Here is a 20,483-nt window from a genome sequence, read left to right as displayed (position 1 = left end):
CTTCAAAATTAAAATGCTACACTCCAGAGATTAGAAAAGTCCACAAGGCTAAATGTGAATTCTTCAAATCTTCTATTGAATACCCGGGGCATGTAATAGGTGCAAAGGGCCTGCACAAATCATTTTCAAAAGTAAAAGCTATGACTGCGGGTTATAGCCTGTCTGGAATGGGGGTGCATCAGAGAAGGGGGTGTCAGTCTGGAGAGAGGGTTGGACCAGAGACAGAGGGTGTGTGTGGGAGGGTAGAGGGCCCTAAGTGGATTCATGTGGGTGTTGTGTGGGGCAGGGAGGGGTATCCCATGCAAGGCTGGGTCTAAGTTTTTAAAATAGTAACTCTGTAGTTAGAAGTGAATTTTTCCCCCTATAACTCGTTCAGAATAATTCTCCGGGTAATACTGGCAGAACCGTCCAAATTTTCTGTTGGATGGTTCCCAACTCCGCACACTTGCCCAGAAGAAGTTAGCACTTCTGAGCAATTGCTGGGTAAACTCTTCCGTAGTGCATTATTGGGGTACCCCCTAAACCAGAAAGTTATGGGCCACCAGAACTGACAGTTGTTTACCATTGCTCACCTGAAACCCAAGACAAAGTTGTGCTAAGATCTCATCAGAGTTGCTCTATGCACATAATACTGCAATATGGAACACCTTAAGCAAGGTCAGCACAGTGGCACAATGGTTAGCACTGCTGCCTCACGGTGCTGAGGTCCCAGGTTCGATCCCGGCCCCAGGTCACTGTCTGTGTGGAATTTGCACATTCTCCCTATGTTTGCGTGGGTCTCACCCCCAACCCAAAGATGTGCAGGGTAGGTGGATGGACCACGCTAAATTGCCCCTTAATTGGAAAAAATGAATTGGGTACTCTAAATTTGAACAAAAAAAGGAACACCTTCAGCAGCAAATGGAAAGACTCTTACACATGTAAAGAGTTTGGTGTGATCATTAGCAAGGCAAATGTCTTGTCCAGATCGTTGCTATATTGCTATTTATTAGCATGGACAATACGAGGCTGGAATTTGTTGATAGTTCTACATATCTCAGTTGCACATTCACCAGCAATCTGTCACTTGATGCTGATATCAATACATGCATTGCAAAAGCTGCATGGGTTATGACCAAGCTGAGTGAATGTGGAACAACAGAAACCTGACTGAGAACATCAAACTGACAATCACAAGAGCATGAGAAATACGAGTACGCCAAAATGCCTATGAAACCCGCTTCACCATTCTGTACGATCATAGCTGATGTCGGACTTCAACTCTACTCTCCCACTTACTCCCCGAGATTCCAAAAATGTATCTATCCTAACCTTGATGAAGTATCCACAATCCTCTGGGCTAGAGAATTCAAAAGTCTCACAAGCCTTTGAAGTAATTTTTCCTCATCTCAGTCCTAAATGATTATCCCTTGTCCTGAGACTGTGCCCCTGTGTTTTAGATTTCCTGGCCAGCAGAAACAATCTTACAACGTCAAACAACTTCAGAATATTGCATGTTTCATGTTCGCCTCTCATTCTTCTAACTTCCAGAGAACCCATGTCCAATTTAGTTAGCCTCTCATCAAAGGACAACCCTCTCATTCCAGTGACCAATCTAGTGAACCTCCACAGTAGTGCCTCAAAGGCAAGTAGATCTTTCCTTATCAATGGAGAGCAAAACCACATAAAAATGTTCCAAATGCAGTCTCACCAAAGGCCTGTACAATTGTAGCAAGATTTCTTTCTTCCTACACCAAGCCTGCACCCTCTACAATGTAGACTTGGGACAAAATGTTAGATAGGAAAAAAAGCAAACAGTTGCACCTTTGCTGTCTCAGACAAGCCATCCAACTCAAATCCTGCAACATACTAATTCCATTCTTACTCATTGCTAAGCCAACAATTTCTGCACCCATGTGTCTGTTACCCTTGCAATCTGTACCATCTAGAAGGATAAGTTTGGGAAATGCTGAAGAAGCCGTTGGTACAGTTGGGGATCGTCATGCTGGCCTTCATCGGACAGGGCATTGAGTATATAAATTGGCAAGTCTGTACAGGATCTTAGTTAGGCCTCATTTGGAATGGTGTATACGATTCAGGTCGCCACACTACCAGAAGGATGTGGATGCTTCGGAGAGGGTACAGAAGCAGTTTACTAGGATGTTGCCTGGTATGGAGGGCATTAGCTATGAGGAGAGGTTAGATAAACTCGATCTGTTCTCACTGGAACGAAGGAGGTTGAGAGGTGGCCTGATAGAGATCTACAAGATTATGAGTGGCATGGACAGAATGGATAGTCAGGTGCCCTTTCCTAGGGTCGGAGAGTCAAGTGCTAGGGGACATAGGTTTAAAGTGCGCGGGAAAAAGTTTAGAAGATGTGCGAGGCAAGTTTTTTTTTCCAACACAGAGGGTGGTAAATATATGGAACGTGCTGCCTGGGGAAGTGGTGGGAGCAGGTACAATAGCGGCATTTAAGGGACATCTAGACAAATGTATGAATAGGGTGGGAATGGAAGGATAACGGACTCCGTTAAGTACAGATGGTTTTAGTTTAGGCAGGTACCATGGTTGGTGCAGGCTTGGAAGGCCGAAGGGCCTATTCCTGTGCTGCATTGTTCTTTGTTCTTGTCATGCCTGGCAGGAGTGGCTCAAATGTGACTTCCCACTCATCAGACCACAACTGAATGTTATCCTGGTGTTGCCGCAAGAGCACAGACAGATTCATTATCGGAGTGGTTATGAAAAGAATGTAATATTGCAATCATCACAGCTTCTGACAATGTGATGGAGGGTAAGTCACTGACGAAGCAACTAAAGATGGCTGGGTCGAGGGCAATACCCTGAGGAACTCCTGCAGTGATGTTCTGGAGCTCAGATGATTTACCTGGAACAACTATAATCATCTTCACTTGTGCAAAGTATGACTCCAATCAGTGGAAAGTATTCCTCTTGATTTCTATTGACTTCAATTATACTAGGGCTCTTTGATGTCACGCTCAAAACGCTGTCTTGATGTCATGGGCAGTCTCTCTCATTTCAGCTTTGGAGTTCAGCTATTTGTCCATGTTTGGAGCAAGATTGTAATGCCCAGTGCTCCTGGTGGACTCCAATCGAGCATTGGGGGTCAGGGTACTGGTGATTAAATGCCATTGTTGGCACGGTCATTGACACCTTCCATTATTTTGCTGATGATCACATGTGTAATTATTTTGTGTTAATTAGCCAAATTGGATTTGTCCTACTTTCTGTAGACAGGATAGACCTAGGCAATTTTTCACCTTGATGGTATCTGCTAATATTCTGATGGTTGTACTGGAACAGCTTGGCTTAAGGCGTAGATAATTTTAGAGCATACTTCTTCAGCAGCACAGCTGACATGTTGTCAGGGCTCATAGCCTTTGTTGCAAGGGCCAAAGGGACTGTTCCTGTGCTGTACCTTTCTTTGTTCTTTGTAAGCAGTGTGCTCAGACTGACAGCCTCTCCAGTTATATGCAGACATCAATAATGTTCCACAAAAAAAAAACAGCAATGAACAATCAGTTATATAATGATGCAAGTACAAGTTTACAGTGGAATAAGATGCTCTTACATAATAACCAAGAATGAACTTCAAGCACAGATCTTAAATTAAGATGGTTAAGGCACAAGTTTTATATTCTACTGTCATGGGTGAATTGAAGATCTCAGAATTTTGTGACCATGGGTGAAATATCTGATCTAACATCAGGCAAAACTACAGAAAGGTTATGCAACACAGCTCTGTTGAAAGTATAGGTTAATTGGTGATTTGTAGGATTGGTGATTTGTAGGTTAATAGGATCTTCTCGGAGCGCGTTTTAAAATGTTTCGTTTGCTTTCTAGAAGGGTCGTCTGACATCAAGGACAAGAAGTCATTGAGGAATGAGTGACGAAAGTAAAACATCAGATTGAACAACTTCCTTGTGCCCGAGTTCCACACCTGAATGGCAGCTTTATTTAATTGTGAAAGCTATCTTTAATTTTCTTGTACTTAAGATATTTTTATGTATAAACATTCTGGAATAAAGTTCAGATATAAGGGGTGGCATTCTCCAATAATGGGGCTTTGTCCCCACTCCAGCGTGTAAACACGGGTGAATCACTCTGGACTTTCCTGAAGAAAGTCCAGAGTGATTCTCCTACCTCGCAGGGGCTAGCAGGGCCCCGGAGTCGTCCTCGCAGCTCCGGCTGCCGATACAGGACCCTGTATATCAGGGGTCCGGTCGGGGGTCCGTGAATGCACAGAACGCCGGCCTGCATCAGCCGCACCGTGCGATGTAGCGGACCCACACCGCGGAGTGGCACCACAAAGAGAGGCCCTCCTGAAATTGTGTGCGCCCGCGAATCGGTGGCCCCCGATCGATAGCCTGGCCGTCAGTGAGGCCCCCACGCACCAGGGTGGCCGCGGACTGAGTCTGCAGCGGTCACGTCAAGTTCCCGATTGGTGGGACCATGAGAGAACCATGCCGTCGGGAACTCGGCCAGTTACACTTGGAGAATTGCCGCGGGGGCCTCCGTCAATGGCACTCTACCCGCGCCGCGTAGACCACGTGTGCGCGATTTGTGACGATTCTCTGGGGAACCGGAGACTCGCGGGAGTGCCGTCGTGCTGGATTTCAGCGTCGACGCTCATTCTCAGCCCCCGGCTGATCGCAATTTCGTTACGGAGGCTCAGAGAATCCCGCCCAAGGTTACCATCAAGATCTAGTTGATCTTCGAGCCGTTGTGTTATTTTGGAACAGGACCTGCAAGTTTAATACAAGTTCGAAGACAACATTATTATGCTCTTTGGAGTGACTGCAATCAATTTGCTATGTCTGCTTGGCTTTGTAAATCACCATGTGAATAACCAGAAAATCTGTAACACATATCTGGTGTGACTGATATCAGCAGTCTTCTGCAGTGATATAAATACAGTCAAAAGAACATTCCCTATAATCCAGAAATAAACTGGTTAATTGTGTGGAATATAATCCGAGATGCAAGCAATGAGCAAAGTCATCATAAATTTAAACTGCCTATTGGAATTAGATTTTGTCTTTGGTACATGAAGAGCAAGAAGCCAGAATCGCAAGTTAAGAATCGCAAGTTATCGGCAGGTGGACAGAGTGGTTGGTGCAGTAGTTTAAATATGCTAACCTTTCACCTCCAATATAACTCTTCAAATTAAATCACATCAAAGGGTGAAAAGTTCCCACCTGAACAAATTTGTATGGACTGCAATTCAAATTTGTTGTGGCATTTCAACTCTTATGAGGCATGAGTCTGCACAGCACAAAGATGCTCACATTTCCTGTCTAATATACACTCAACTAAATCACAAACAAAGGTGCAGATGTTAATACTATAATGATTATTTTGGTGTATAGTCAGCATTACTTATACCAATAGTATTGACTCAGGAGTGAGAAACACATTCAGTTCCATGGCAACTGACAAAATCGTTCCTTCTGGTTATACGTCCATACACATCCAATAAAGAGGCACATAAAGCCTGTTCTCCAAATAAAGTGGATCCCAACCCAAATAGTGTGTGACATTTTAACCATGTTCACAAGTCAGATACTCCTACCCTCACACTGATGATACTTAGATAGTATTTACTGTGTGGCAGCAGAATATTCTATCTTGCATGGAAATAATTTAACAAGAAGCCAATCTTCTGTTGATGTATTACATAACAAGCATCAGTTGTGCAGAAGTGCTGTTCTCAAGTTGACTGATAAAGTACGATGCCAGAAAGCAGGAAGTGTACGGCTGTTGAGGGGGAAAGAGCAAAGGGAAATAAAAGAATTTAAGTTTTTCAGAAACGGCCAGCAAATAAACTCAAACCAAGATGGAAATAGGCAACTCGGTAACAACACCTGATTTCACTGAAATTTCACAACAGCCACTGTTGGTCAACATGAGTTTTACTGGCCATTGTACCAGTCCTGACTTTCAATGGTTTACTGGCTATCTAAGGTTGCAACTTCACCATAGATTAGAGCACTTTGCAAAGCTGGAACTTGGAAAAAGTAGAAAGCACTTGGAAACCAACAGATTGCACATCAACAAAAAACAAATCTCACTAAACTATGCCAAACAGAAGACTTTTGAAATAGAAACAATGCGAAAACACACAAGCACTCAATATATTCTTCCTATATTTGAAAGAGCACAAGAACAATTAAGTTTAGGGTTATGATACTTTAGGTCCAACAAGTCTACACTTTCAGAAAAACTAACCTAATTTACCCACTTTTTCATAGCATTCCTTAATCTTCTCTCTTAGCAAGTATGTTCAATTACTTCATAAATCCATTTAAACAGTCCACTTGAGTAGTTGTTCCTTGTACCATATTCGAGAAACCTACTATCCTTTGAGCAAAAACATTCTTCCTCATTTCTTGCCCGATATCCAGTAGTGGATGAGCAGCAAATTCCTCCAATTAAATATTAGGAAGACCAAAGCCATTGTCCTTGGTCCCTGCCACAAGACCCTCTTCCAAGCCATCAACAGCATGCCGCTCCCTGGCCACGGTCTGAGATTGAGCCAGGCCATTTACAAACCATGCATTTTATCTGAACCAGAGCTGGAATTCTGACCCTTTAACCTCCCCATCACTGAAACCATCACTAAAACTGTCCATTTGCACCTCCATCCCATTGCCATCTCCACCCCTTCCTCTGCTCATCTGCCATTGACACCCTCACTATTGCATCTGTTAACTCCAGTCTTGACAATTCCAGTGTCCCCCTGGATTTCCACATTTCATCTTTTGTAAACTTGAACTCATCCAAAACTCTGCTGCCTTAAGCCATAGAATTATTCCACTGCACCTACATCTCTCTCTTTTCCTCCTAATGTACTTCACCGGTCCAAATGCTTCTGTGAAGTGCCTTGGGATAGTGCCTTGCAGGTGCTATGTAATTGCAAATGGCTGCTCTTATGCTACTCACATCATTAGCTCATCAACTGCATCAATAACCTTGATGAATCTGATGCCCAAGTATTTTTACAAATTAATTTTAAAATATTATCTCTCCTTCCCACCCCCACCCCACTGCCCCCTATCCCTTTATTCAGTACGGCCCTAATAAAGAAGTTAAGTATCTGTTTCTGAAACAGCAACAAAACTTTACAGAAAGTAAAAAGGTTAGAAAAAATAAAAACTTTAGACAAAATAGGCAGAATATGGGCAAATAATGCATCGTTGAATCAAAGTCTCCAAATTTCTTCAAAGGGGAATTAAATAGCTGCTTGGGAAAAAGATTACTTTTATCTTGTGAATAAGCAGAAGGGTGGAACTATACTAGTGCGTAACGGAAAAAGACAGACATACTTGATGGGCTGCAAAGTCAGTTTCTATGCTACAACACCGATTTAGCCATTGGATTATTATAATGAGCTTCAATGTCCTGTGACGAGAGGACACAAGAAAAAGAGGCAAAATTGAGTCAGGGCTCCTGCTCTAAATCACTGTCTCGTAATTCCAATTCTTGTGGACTACATGAACACATCAAAACTTAGAAACCATCAGACTGCTTCCAGCATCCATTCATCTACACTCAAGTGGAGGAGGGGGTAGAGAAAAAAAAAAAGAGGGGAAGACATTACCATACTTTAAAAAAAACACTGACCAACTATGCTGGATACTTTTCTAGTAATTCTGATAGAATATTAATACATCAAATTTCAGCAACAGTATGTGCAGCAATTCTCATCAATCTCATGGCAAGACACTAAGCCATCTACAAGAAATGTTGCTGTACAACTATAACAGCATCCACACAAACACTGGAGCATCAGTTTCATGGATCATAGTAATTTAAAATGGGAGTACACATTTTCTGTATACATCAATCTAGGTTCATTTTCATTCCAGTCCTAGAGCGAGGCCCAACAGTAGGACCCTACCTCTAGATTTATGGCTTTTGCATCAAATATTAATTAATTATTTTTAAAACAGTGTCCTGCTTTATCCCATACAAGTGCAAAATATATTAAGATTGTCATTAATGGTTCTTTCAAATAAGAGGATAACATTCAGTTTAGATGGCTTTTAAGAGAGTATGGCCAAAAATAAAAAATAGATTTCATGGCAATAATCACAAGCCTAGAGGCTGGATGTTGCAGTGGATTAGCACACAGTTCTCCTGTTTCAGACTAGATTCCACCACTCCAGACTGATAGGATGGAAGATTCCTCCTGTGCTTGTTTTAAGGGCCACAAGAATGGTTTGGGGCAAAATGCAACCCAGTTTCAACAACTTTGGGATCCCAGCACAAAAATGCTCAGCCAACATATCACTCATTTGAAAGTTGACACTGCTGACTTGGAGCAATTCACAGTGCAGTAGAAATGCTTCAGAAATTAATATTAAGGCACCTTATTGTGTTATTCTGGACCCAAGAGTAAATGATGTAAACACTTGAGCATCCAAAATAGTAATGTGCTCCACTCCCCAGAAAAAAATCTTTTATCTGGATAAAAGGACGATTGTTCACCCAAAAGTAAAATCTCAAACTTTTCCACAGGATTTCTGGCCACTAGTCATCAAATACGAATGTCGGTTTTTGCCAGCACTACTGTTCCTAAAATATACTCACTTCATTGATCCAGTGGTTACAGCTCTAGCTGGTCTTCTACTCTTCAATACCCTAAGTTTATCACCTTGGGTCAGTTCATTTTTATTAGTGCAGTGATCATCGTTATCATTGTACTAGGGAGAAAGGAATAAATGAAATCAGAACAATTTATAAATTTTCCAAAATAAACTAAATCAAGTGGTAAAATCACAGCAGTTAAATGTAGGAAAGACCAGAAGACTACAACACCACCAAGAGGGATGACACTTTGGGTGCGATTCAGCAACCCCATTGGGCCCAGTGCAGATACGGGCACAAGGGGTGAATTGTACGCAAGCCCCAAACCTGGCTGCGCACCGGGCCGATCGCAAGTTACCCGACTCGCTCTGCCTAGCGTATCTTGAATATTTAAATTAAATTCCCACAAATGTGGACCTAGGTGCAATGGCACCTGGGTGGGTGGGGGTGGGGGGCTTCTAGGCCACTGGACACTCCCTGATGGTTGGAGACAGGGCAGGGAAGTACTCTGCCACTGCCAGCCTGGCACTACCTGGGTGCCCTAGTGGCACTGCACATGGAGTCTTGGCAGGGTAGAACAGTGGTTAGCACTGTTGCTTCACAGCACCAGGGTTACTGTCTGTGCGGAGTCTGCACGTTCTCCCAGTGTCTGCGTGGGTTTCCTCCGGGTGCTCCGGTTTCCTCCCACAAGTCCTGAAAGACGCAATGCGAGGTAATTTGGACATTCTGAATTCTCCCTATGTGTACCCACAAGGATCATAACAGTACCTGTGAATAATATCTAAATTTAACATTAACTCTTGCTTGCAAGTTGACTATCATATAATTATTGAATAATTCCCCCCAAAAAAGATTGTAAAAATGCAAAACCCATGTGTAGCAGCTATCCTCAAACACCATTCCAATTTATTGCCAAGATTAGAATACCTTACTTTCAGGAAACCGGCAAGATATTGGTAGATTACTCAAGTAGGCAACTTTACCCGAGTCTCAAATGTATAGAGGTGGCCATTACTGGATTAGGAAGAGTTGGCGATGTTTTTTTTAAAAAAAATACATTTTAGGATCATTGTAAAGTATTATCTTTTACTAAACATTTATGTGATTATGCAGTGATGCTGAAGAACTTGATTAATACCATCCAAAAACTGGACCATCTTATACCAAAATGTCACTTACCGTGTGACATTCTTGTTCGTCAATCATCTTGTTCTGATTATCATTGATAGAAATGTCATCAACTCCAGAAAGGATCCGGGTAACGCCAACCTTATCCTTTCCATTCTGCTGTTCTTTTAATTTTGCATGGAAAAGGTCACCCTGGGCCCATAGATTAGCTTGTTTCCTGCCAACCACAATATAAACACTAATAAAGAAGAATATAAAGGATTTAGGAATGAGAAAGGCTCTTCCTCATTTCGATATGAACCTGTCCGGAACATTTCTCATTCTTCTTCTGCCAAGGTACTAAACCCAATTCCTCTACTATCCATTAAATCAAGAACTGGCCATCATGTTTACTGTGCCATACATTCATTTTCAGGTTTTTTTTACATCAACATTTAACTAGCACAACTTAATATATCAAATTTTCTGCATACCTCTTTTAACTTTCTGGTGCAAGTAAATGGCAAGGTCCCAGGACTGCACCAGCATAAAAAAACAGACAAACTTCATAATACCAATAAACTATTTGGATGTCACTACGTAATTATTAAACTACCCACTAAATAAGCAATTTGTCCTGATCATTTTTACTCACCATTTTCCATCTCTCCTATTTCTGTTGTTTTTCTATCTGATCTAACATATTCTCATTTACCACTGTAAAAATTTACTTTACTTGTCCTATTTTCTCTTTGGCTTCCTCGCTTGTCAAAATGGATGGGGGCCGGATGTGGGAGGAAATAACATAAATGCTTTTATATGTTCCCATTACAATTTAAAACATTATTGGTGATAGTTACTCTAAACCAAAGTATTCTATGAACATTAAATCCATGATCATTTGTGGGTTTTAAAGAAACTATTAATGGTATACAAAACTAAATGAAACAGAATAATCATCATTCATTGAACAAAGGAGAAAAGTGTTTCCATAATGTTTGTATGTCTGCTTTTTCAAAGTTATTGCTTCTTGTTTTGAAGGTGGTGACTCGGACTCAAGTAAAATAGCAGACTTGCTAGTTGCTCACATTGTTCACTGGTGAACCTAGAAAGTGAGCATCAGCAGGCTTGTGAACTATAAAGGACATTGGTGCAGATCCCAATTCATGCACATATTTGCACTTTCTTCGATTGGCGGGCATCATGCATCAGGAGTGAGAATTATAGTGATTATTTTTTCCTTCACACTCACTCTGAAGCCATGGAAGACAGTTTGAGTGCTCCACCACTACCCAAAGGCCATGCATCAAACAATGATCTTCAAACTCTTATGATTTAGTTCAAAATGGTGTGCAACTCTTTAGACCTCCCATGTCAGAAAATCTGTCCAAGATCCCTGCACTTTCAAGAGATACTTGGCAGTGTGCAAGAACAGATCAGTGGCTTTTGATCTGCTCTTTAATTTTCCCCTCCTCCCTCCAGAAGTGCAATTTTCCCCTCCTCCCTCCAGAAGTGCATTTAACTTTGCTCACAAACACACCATCAATTGGCTTGTCATCTCGCTCAGGCAGCTTGTGGTCACAATTTGGGTTTCAGTACCAAATGCACAACTCTCAGACCCCAATACATAGCTGATGTAAAATTGTCATTGACTACGTACCAATGTATTGTTCCTGCAGTGAAGCAGGATGTAGTTCATATTTCAGGTTAACATCTCTTCCCGATATTTTTATTAAGTATGGCAAGATACTCACTCTTCTAAAAAGTGCTGCTGGGGTCCTATAACTGATCCTGGTCTACATATTCTGATCCAGGCAATGGCTTCCGCAGCTGTTAGTTTGTAGTGTTTCATGATATAACATGCTATTAGAGTACCAGTTCGGCCTAAGCCAGCTAAATTTAGAAGAAAAAGTACAGTCATTACAGTCATATCTGACAATTTTAAAATGTGGTAAAATATACAGAACTATGCCAAAAAGGAATTCACTGGACAACAAAAAGAATGCATAATTCAATAAACAAAACTGAATATTCCAGTATTTCCCTTAAAAACTGGAGGATAGAATAGAAATCCTATGCCTGGAAGCAACTAAGTTTCATCCTCTTCACCTACCTCCCTCCCCCTCCAACCCCCCCACCCCCTCCCACCCCAGAATTGTACCAGCAGGAACCCAGAATACTTGAATTAAAAGTTGGAAACCTGCTGCTACTAAGTACCGGTTTAAAATTCCAAATATTGAATTTCCAGGACAGAATACAATCTCTGTATAATTTAGAAGTCAGGAACAGAAAATGTGATTCATTTCCATTCCATTTCTAAAAGATAAAGGCAGACTTAGGTAGGAACCTTCAATCCAGATGCTGACTAGTCGACATTTGTATTTTGTAATTTAAAAAAAAAGATGTTTCCACATTTTTCCTTTTTAGCTCTACCACTCTGATAACACTAGTGCTGTCAACGTCAATACTGCAAATGTAAATCATCAACCAGTACCTTTACAGTGCACGGCAACGACGCCCTCGGCATTTTCACAGATGTTCAGGAATCTTTTGACTATCGCATCACTGGGCGTACTTCCATCCACAAAGAAGAGATCAAAATGTTCAAAACGAGCATCTGTGAATCGTTTGGCATCATACATTTTCTTGTTTAAACGGATAATTGTGGTGACATTGTGCTTGCGGAAGTACTGGAAATAGGCCTCTGGAGCGTGCAGAGGGTATCCTGATTCAAAAAGAGAGGAGTGAAAGAAAAGTTAGTCATGAGTTTGTTTCCAACATTTAGCACAGTTTCATACTCAATACCTCAGACCAAAGCCTGCTGAAAATACACGGCAGGTCTGAGTTCTGCTGAAGTTCACGCCCGAAAATATTAATTTGTTTTACTCTTTTCACAGGCTTTCTGACTTACATGTGTTGCCTTCATTGGCAAATTGTTTCTTTACAAAGTAAATTGTAATATTTGACATTTCACATAGAATTATTAACGTTTTAAGGTGGTAGGGGGGGGGGGGGGGGGGGGGGTGCGCAAAATGGTTTAGGATTGGAATTCGACAACCTGGGGTCAAGGCAACAATCGATGCTGGGTTAAGAGGCCGGGATCAAGGAATCAAGAGCTCACAGGCAGAGTGACTGCAGGACTGGCAGAGATTATTACAGAGTCACGGCAGTGAAGCAATCTAAGCACGAAGATGACATTTTCAAATTTAAAGTGTTGCGGAATTAACAGCCAATGCAATTATTGAGGACAGGGATGATGGGTGTGTTAAGTTTGGTATTTTTGATATTTTTGAACAGGATGCAGAGTTTTGGGAGGGCTGATGTTTGCAGATGATGATGGGGAGGCTAACCAGGAGAGCATTGGATTGGTCAAGTCTGGAAGTGACAAAGACACAGATGAGGATTTCAGCAGCAAATAGGTAGAGGTAGAATTGGGATACAGCATGGTTAAAGTTCAAAGATCATCTAGTTTTAAAAATATCCATCTTGCTTTCAGGTATTGATGGTTAGCATGGGTATTGTTCCATGAATACCAAGAAACCTTCAAAATCTTTCACACGGTAACCAGCATTCATTTGTAACTTGGCATCATTTACCATTAATCACCAAGGACTACAGAGCGGGGATTGATTGATCTCACACAAGGCCCACATAAATTTACTTCCACACAGGAATCATTAAGTAGTGATTAGGAGTGGGAAACCTAGCTGATTTACTGGTCTCTAGCCTTAGTGTGTGGATTTATTAAATGGCACTTTCTTTCCGATGTTTAAAATTGGTGGGATGGACAGAAGTGCTGGGCGAAGAATCAACGTTCTGAATACAAGATCAGCTGATACTGTAGCCATATGATGCAACAGATACACTGTGTACTAGCATATGATCATATTTATTTGGATAGGCGCTACACGTGTTTTAAAGACAACAGCTGGAATCTCAGCAGTAGCTTTTTGGAAGGGAGTAGATGCTGCCTTCATTATTCACCTCAGTAGCTAGAGCTGCCTCATTGGACAAATGAGGTTCTTTCAGCCCAAATTTGAACTGAGACTCGCTGCTCCAATACAGGAGCAGAGCATAAGAGGGAAAGGTTACTGGAAAGAAATCTAGATGGATAAATGGCAACAGGAAGAGGGAGTTGATTTTAAACTCCCCCTCACCACTCACTCCCAGACAACGCATAAGCATGGCAGCATGCAGACCTGCTCCTCACTTTGGGGATGCTGACCTAGCCAGGCTTCTCAATGCCGTTGATGCGAAACTGGACACAGTGTTCCCCAAAGGGGTTGGAGGACCAGCAGCAGGGTCACCAACATTGCCTGGAAGGTAGTGGCAGCGGGCATCAGTTTGGGTAGCAATGTCGGAAGAAGTCCAACAACCTCCACCGAGCTACAAGGGTGTTACCACCTCTCTCCCACCATCAGTTCCGTCTGCCACCGCTCAAATTCCCAAACCCCTGCCTCACACAAATCATTGGCTGACACCTCGCACCCGACCCACATCAGATCTTCGTGTTTGCTGTTCAAAACCAACTGGCACCCACTAGCGCAATCCCTTCATGTCCAGGTGCGGTGCCCACACATGCCACCTGCAGTAGACCCCCTGACCCATCAAGTGTGTGGCTCACAATGCCCTCTTTGTCCCCGCAGGAGAAGATAGCCCATAATAAGTGGGGAAAGTGCCAAGACGAGGGCAGAGTTTTAGAGATCCTCATCCTCACTCCCTTATGAGGAACGAGGCCCTGGAGATAGCGGGGTTGACAGAGGAGACACCACTCATTGACGAGTGAGGTTGGCCTGCACCGCAGAGGTGAGGATTCACCCCTTCTCCCAGATGGCCTGTCCCCAAGTGAGTTGTTCATGTCAGACAAAATGATCCTCCCCTCTCACTGGCCACATGTCCATTGTCTCGCAGGATCTCCATCTGATGGGCGGCCATCCCGGGTTCAGCCGTGATACTCAGGAGGGGATGTCAGCGACATTCCAATGAATCTCTCAGGCTGCAGGCTCAGGAACTGACAATGCGTGGCACCAAGACCATGCGTGGCGACTGCAGTGGATAGTCTGCACAACCTCCATGTCTTGCGTGCTGGTGCACAAGGCATGGCTCAGTATGTTACGACCATGGCCGAGTGGCTCAACATCACGTCCCGAGGGCAGCACGGTGGCCTAGTGGTTAGCTCAACCGCCTCACGGCGCTGAGGTCCCAGGTTCGATCCCGGCTCTGGGTCACTGTCCGTGTGGAGTTTGCACGTTCGCCCCGTGTCTGCGTGGGTTTCGCCCCCACAACCCAAAAATGTACAGAGTAGGTGGATTGGCCACGCTAAATTGCCCCTTAATTGGAAAAAATAATTGGGTAATCTAAATTTATTAAAAAAAACATCACGTCCCAGTCGCTGAAGGACATGTCCCAGACACAGTTGGGCATAGTCGAGGTGCTGCAGAGCATGGACCAGTCACCGAGAACCATCGCTGAGGGCATCGACAACATGTATAAGCAATGGGGACCGCCAGGACTGCCCCTCCAGCCTATGGATACCCTCAAGAACTTACAGGCACCATCAGGCTGGAGGAAGCGCTAGAGGTGAACACAGGGTCTGCCACCAAGGAGTTTACTGTGGTCTCTAGTTCTTCCGAAGAAAACCTCCCGACACTGGCACATCTCAAGGACAACAGGAGGGGCCCTCCGGCTCCAGGCCCGCAAGAGGACATCCGCCAAGGGAATCAAAAACCACAGGATGCAAACAGCAGCAGGCCGCCTCCACCTCTAATGTGCATCCTGGAGATACACAAGGAGGCGGTGGCTTGTGGTATTGGCACCCTCTAAAATGACCTACCAAGCCACTCAGTTCAAGGGCCATTAGAGATGTGTAATAAATACTAGCTCAGCCAGCGACGCCCAGATCCCCTGAACACCTAGACGTAGCAGTAGACCAGAGATTAGCACTGATCGGGCATTGGGGGGCACCATCTGTAGCTAGTGGGAATGGAAATGTCAAACATTCATAATTAAAACTTGTTACACCCGATAATTTCCTTGTATAGTGACCCGCTGGCAGTGTTGACACAGGCCATCACCCTGGAGTCATGTTGATGGTGGGAGGGTAGAACAATGCCAGATTGTGTAGGGCACAGCAGACCACCACAAAATGGATGACCCTCTTGGGTGTACTGCGGTGCACCACCCGAGACCTCCAGGCATCTGAACCTCATTTTTAGCAGTCTGACGCACCGCTCAAGGACGGCATGGGTGGCAGCATTGGCTCTGTTGTATCGGGTCTCCACCTCGATCTCCAGCTTCCGCAGTGGCATCATCAGCCAGGACCACTGTGGGTATCCCTCATCCCCCAAAAGCCAACCCATCAACCTACAGTGGTCCCCGAATTGGTTGGGGATCTCACCGAGTGTCCCGGGATGCAGCTGACATGCACACACCCTGAAGCGAGCACACATGAACATGATCCAGAAGTGGTGGCACATGAGTTGAACATTCAGAGAATTGAACCCCTTCTTGTAAATGAAGGGCACTCACTGATGCCCCAGAGTGTGCAAGGCAATATGCGTGCCATCAATTACCGCCTGGATCTGAGGCTGTCTGATGATGGCAGAAAATCATGCAGCTTGGCATCTTGATGGGCCTGGTCCAGCTCAAAGTTGATAAAGCCTGATGCCCAGGCACACAGGGCATCAGTGACCTCGTGGATGCACTTGTGGGCTATTGCTTGAGAAATGCTGCACAGTCCCCGCTTGAACCCTGGAATGACCCAGTTGCATAGAAGTTCAGGGCTGTGGTGACATTCAGGCCAGTAAGAACAGGTGTCCTCCTCCTCCTCCACAGGGTGACACGTCAGCGAATATGGGGCACAGGTGCCGCACCGTCTCTTTGTTGAGACAGAGTCTACTGCAGCATATGCTGTCTGTCATCTCCTCGAAAGACCAACGATGCCTGCATACTTTGGCCTGATGGGTGGCTGGGTCTTCAGGGTGCACGGCAGCCCTCTGCACATGGGGTACCGCCTCCAGCCGACGTTGGGGCTGCCACTTTGGCTGCCACCAGCATCGCAAGGACAGACTCTGCGGACCGACAGCACCAGCCGTATTATTACATCTCTAAGGAATTGGAGAAGGACAGAGATCGACCATCAATTCGGGCTTCCATCCGGGACTTTCAAATCCCCCAAGCTGCCTCCCACCCTTATGTAACCTGCTTTCACTAATGCCATCCATCGAGCAAGTTGTGCTGGAAATCCCCACTCCTCACGCTCACACTCAGCTACAGCAGGAGCTCCTAGACCCCCGAAGCCTGCTGGGAACATCAGGGAGACAGTGCTCAGGTACCCTCACCAGATCCACACACTTACCATTTGATCGCGAGGATGTCCCCAGTGCTGAAGCCGAGCTCCTGTGTGTTTGATTGTTGGCTGCTGCCTCCACGGTGCTGATAACTATGTAACATTCCACATATCACACTAACCATTAAACAACAAGGAAACATCAACGTTCCATGTTGGTACCATTTTCACAAAAAAAAACAACAAACACATGGTATCATCCCTCACAAGTTCCTCAGCAGAAACAGAGAATAACCCTGAGATTGTGTTAACATGTCCAGAACTTTGTTGAGGAAATGATCTGTCCATCAATATGTGATTTGTTCCACATATCAGTGCCATTCTTTGTCCAAGAGCCACAGCTGTGTAGGCCCATCCACACGGCCCAATCTCACCGGAAATCAAATTCTGGCACCCACATATTCCACTAGCGCTCAAGGTGCAGTTAAACATCCTTGACTTCCAGCGTGTTTATTCTGCGGTGACATGCAGCTCTCACCACACCAGCAATAAAAGCAGCAGCAATCTGCAAAAACATTTCTTCAACAGAGTCATCAGGTGGCCCATTTAGATCAATGTCACGCACCAGGTCTTCTTGCTTCAAACCGGATTGCCTCTGGACTCGCACGTCCACCTGAGCCCGGTGCATCTTAAACAACTGTCCTTCTTTCCGGCTACAGAAAAAGGAAACAGCAACAGCAGCCTCCAGGCATTTGCAGCCACCAACAGGAGCAAGCAGCAAACACAACCTGCAGCTGTGAAGTGCTCTTAAAACTAAGAAGGACAATTCCTCATTGCCAATACTTTTAGCTGAGAAGCTAGAGGCCGCTCACAGTCAAAGGGAGTTAAAGTGACCTTCAGCATAGACGCAAGAATTGGTGGGACAGATAGGCAGCAATTGCATTGAATAATAATAATAATAATAATAATAATAATAATAATAATAATAATAATTTGTCACAATTAAGCTGCAAGGAAGTTACTGTGAAAAGCCCCTAGTCACCTCATTCCGGTGCCTGGTCGGGGAGGCTGGTACGGGAATTTGCCCATTATTAGTATCCACAATATTTAAAGATGGCTTGAAGGCCTCACTGACGATGAGCACCTCGACTCAACACCCCCGTCCCACCAGGCCCAGGGGCAACACCTGACCTTGAACGGTAGCTCTCGTGCCTTTGAGCTGCATGCCAGAAAATGGAAATGGTAACTCACCACCTCAAATCCCCATAGCAGCCATTGCACCAGCTTCACATAATTAAAAAGTACTAAACGACACCCGCTTGATCTCCCGGTTAATTCCCGGGAGGCCGGTACATTCGACTTCAATCTCACCAATGAGATAGAAATGAATGGAGATCAGGGTTAATAATACACTCGCCATATTTGGCAGCGATTGGAACTCGGAAGCAGGTTGGTTAGATAGCAAAGGAATTCTCTTCTCACCTGGCTGGAATCTCGATTTTGGCCTCTCTTGCTATTTAACCTGCATGCTCAAATCTGTGCAATGGTTAAATTACACCAATATTCTGGACCTTTTAACATTGAAGCACTTGGGGACTTTTTTTTTCAATGAGTTGTGAGTTTTTATAAAAGTATTATTAGAGGAGTTGCAAAAAGCTTGGTCACAGGGGTGTATTTTAAAGAATAAGGAGATGGATATTTTGATTCTGAGACTAAGTGCTAACGCCGGCGTTATGAGCGAAACAACGGCGCAAAAGGGCTACCGATCCCCTGTCTGATGGGGGACTAGCAGGCACTCGGCGTAGAGCACCCGGCTCCAGCTGCGATACAGCCGGATGATTGCCGGGTCCGTGCCCCCCCACCCCGTCCACTTTCTCCACCCTCTTCCCCCTCCACACCCCCCCCCCCCCCCCCCCACCCCCTCCCGACCGTGGCAATGCCGTACTCACGCCGCAGCCAAATAAATAGCATGAGAGACCCACGCTGTTAGGAACTCCGAACATCGGAGAGGGCCTCGGGTGACGCCCTGAGGCCATCCATAGGGCATGTGGCGTACTCGAGTATGCCGTTTTGGAGGGGACGGAGTATTGCAAAAGCAGCGCCGCCCTCTATTTCGGCGCCTACAGGAATTCTCCGGCCGATCGCCGAACTTGATTTCGGCATTGGAGACCGGAGAATCCCACCCAATGTAAAAAGCAGGGCAAAGCTTTGGGAGCAAATTCCAGGGTGGACTCTGTGGCTAAAAGCACCACTGCTACTGGTGCACTGAAGGAAAGTCAGAGGAATAGAGAGATCGTGGGGGTAGGGGAGGAGGCTGCCAGGGAGACGATTAAAACACAATGTAGGGAGAGATTTGAGACATGGGGCTAAGAATTTGAAATTTGATGTCGGTATAAATGGACAAGGGTGGTTGCTGAGCAGTTTATCGTGCTGGATAGGATATGAAAACTCGGGTTTTGGGTGAGCTGGGCAGAGGGATGTAGGGCTAGCAGGGAGCACGCGTGTTGGTAACATTGAAGATTTTATTTATTGTAAAGTATTTATCGTAAATAAACAATCCATTCAGCCCAATTGGTCCATGTTGGAGCCTGTCCATCAACATATCGTTTGAGTCCCTTCTTCCTTGTGCACTTATTCATCTTCCCCTTAAATGCACCTATACTATGTGACTCAGCTGCTTCCTGGGAGTACACCAAATAAAATCCAAACAAATCACTTTCATGGCATTTTACAATTTGTAGACACCATTGCAACTATTAAATGCATATCCCAAGTGAAGAACTGAAAAGATAAAGCAACACATTCACAGATCCAAAAATTAATTCACAATTGAATACCCACCATTTTCTATTTTGCTCTTTGGATGTGGTCCACTAAAGGCCAAGAATTTGCTGGGGATTATCCAGTTAAAATCACCATTTTCTGCCCTCTGCAAACAAAGTGTTCATTTATTCATAGGTGTCCGTCAATCTTGAAGAATATTTAAGTATTCAGAAAATTTGTTTTGAAAATGCCGTCTTTTATCGATCTAGAAACACTAACCTCATAATGTTCATATTCATCTACATCAAATGTATTAAAATTGAAGAATTCATACTGTAGGGCCTACAAATCAAACGATTAAGAATTATGCTTAGTAACCAACAAGATTATGAAGAAAATAGTCACTAGAGGAAGAGGCGAGTCCAAAGTACTATTTCAAGTAAAGTCACTACTACAAAATAAACGCTGGCACAAATGGACCAATTTTAAGTTTAGACCAAGAATAGTTAACACCAGAAATAAACTCTTGGCAACATAATAGCGGCAAATCCTTGGAATCATTCAAATGTCTCTTAAATGCTGAAATGGGGAGGGGATAATGGGATGACAGGTTTCTGTTTCTGGGTGATTCTTGTGGCCTCCCATTCAAATTATGAAATTGCACACATGCATAAACAAGAACTGACAGTATATTCTACAAAACTTTTAACAGGAGTATTATTAAGCCACATCATCGAAC

The 20,483-nt window shown here is 44.1% G+C and overlaps 1 protein-coding gene across 3 annotated transcripts in view; it reads right to left on the bottom strand.

Annotated features, from left to right (window-relative positions):
* LOC119970337 (dual specificity protein phosphatase CDC14A-like) overlaps positions 1-20,483 on the bottom strand; it is a 166,183-nt gene that overhangs the window by 41,631 nt on the left and 104,069 nt on the right. For all 3 annotated transcript variants that reach the window (XR_005461587.1, XM_038804781.1, XM_038804782.1), the window contains exons 7-12: positions 20,024-20,086; positions 19,823-19,910; positions 12,188-12,418; positions 11,448-11,586; positions 9,766-9,931; positions 8,590-8,702 (exon numbers count right to left, since the gene is read on the bottom strand). Coding sequence is in view for 2 of the 3 variants with exons in the window: in XM_038804781.1 (XP_038660709.1) it covers positions 8,590-8,702; positions 9,766-9,931; positions 11,448-11,586; positions 12,188-12,418; positions 19,823-19,910; positions 20,024-20,086 (800 nt within the window). In the remaining variant the exon portion in view is untranslated. The remainder of the gene's footprint in view (positions 1-8,589; positions 8,703-9,765; positions 9,932-11,447; positions 11,587-12,187; positions 12,419-19,822; positions 19,911-20,023; positions 20,087-20,483) is intronic.

Source organism: Scyliorhinus canicula, chromosome 8 (genome assembly GCF_902713615.1).
Source record: "Scyliorhinus canicula chromosome 8, sScyCan1.1, whole genome shotgun sequence".
In the NCBI taxonomy this organism is placed as follows: Eukaryota; Metazoa; Chordata; class Chondrichthyes; order Carcharhiniformes; family Scyliorhinidae; genus Scyliorhinus; species Scyliorhinus canicula.
The sequence above is the reverse complement of the archived record's forward strand: the minus strand, read 5'-3'. Positions and strand labels throughout refer to the sequence as shown.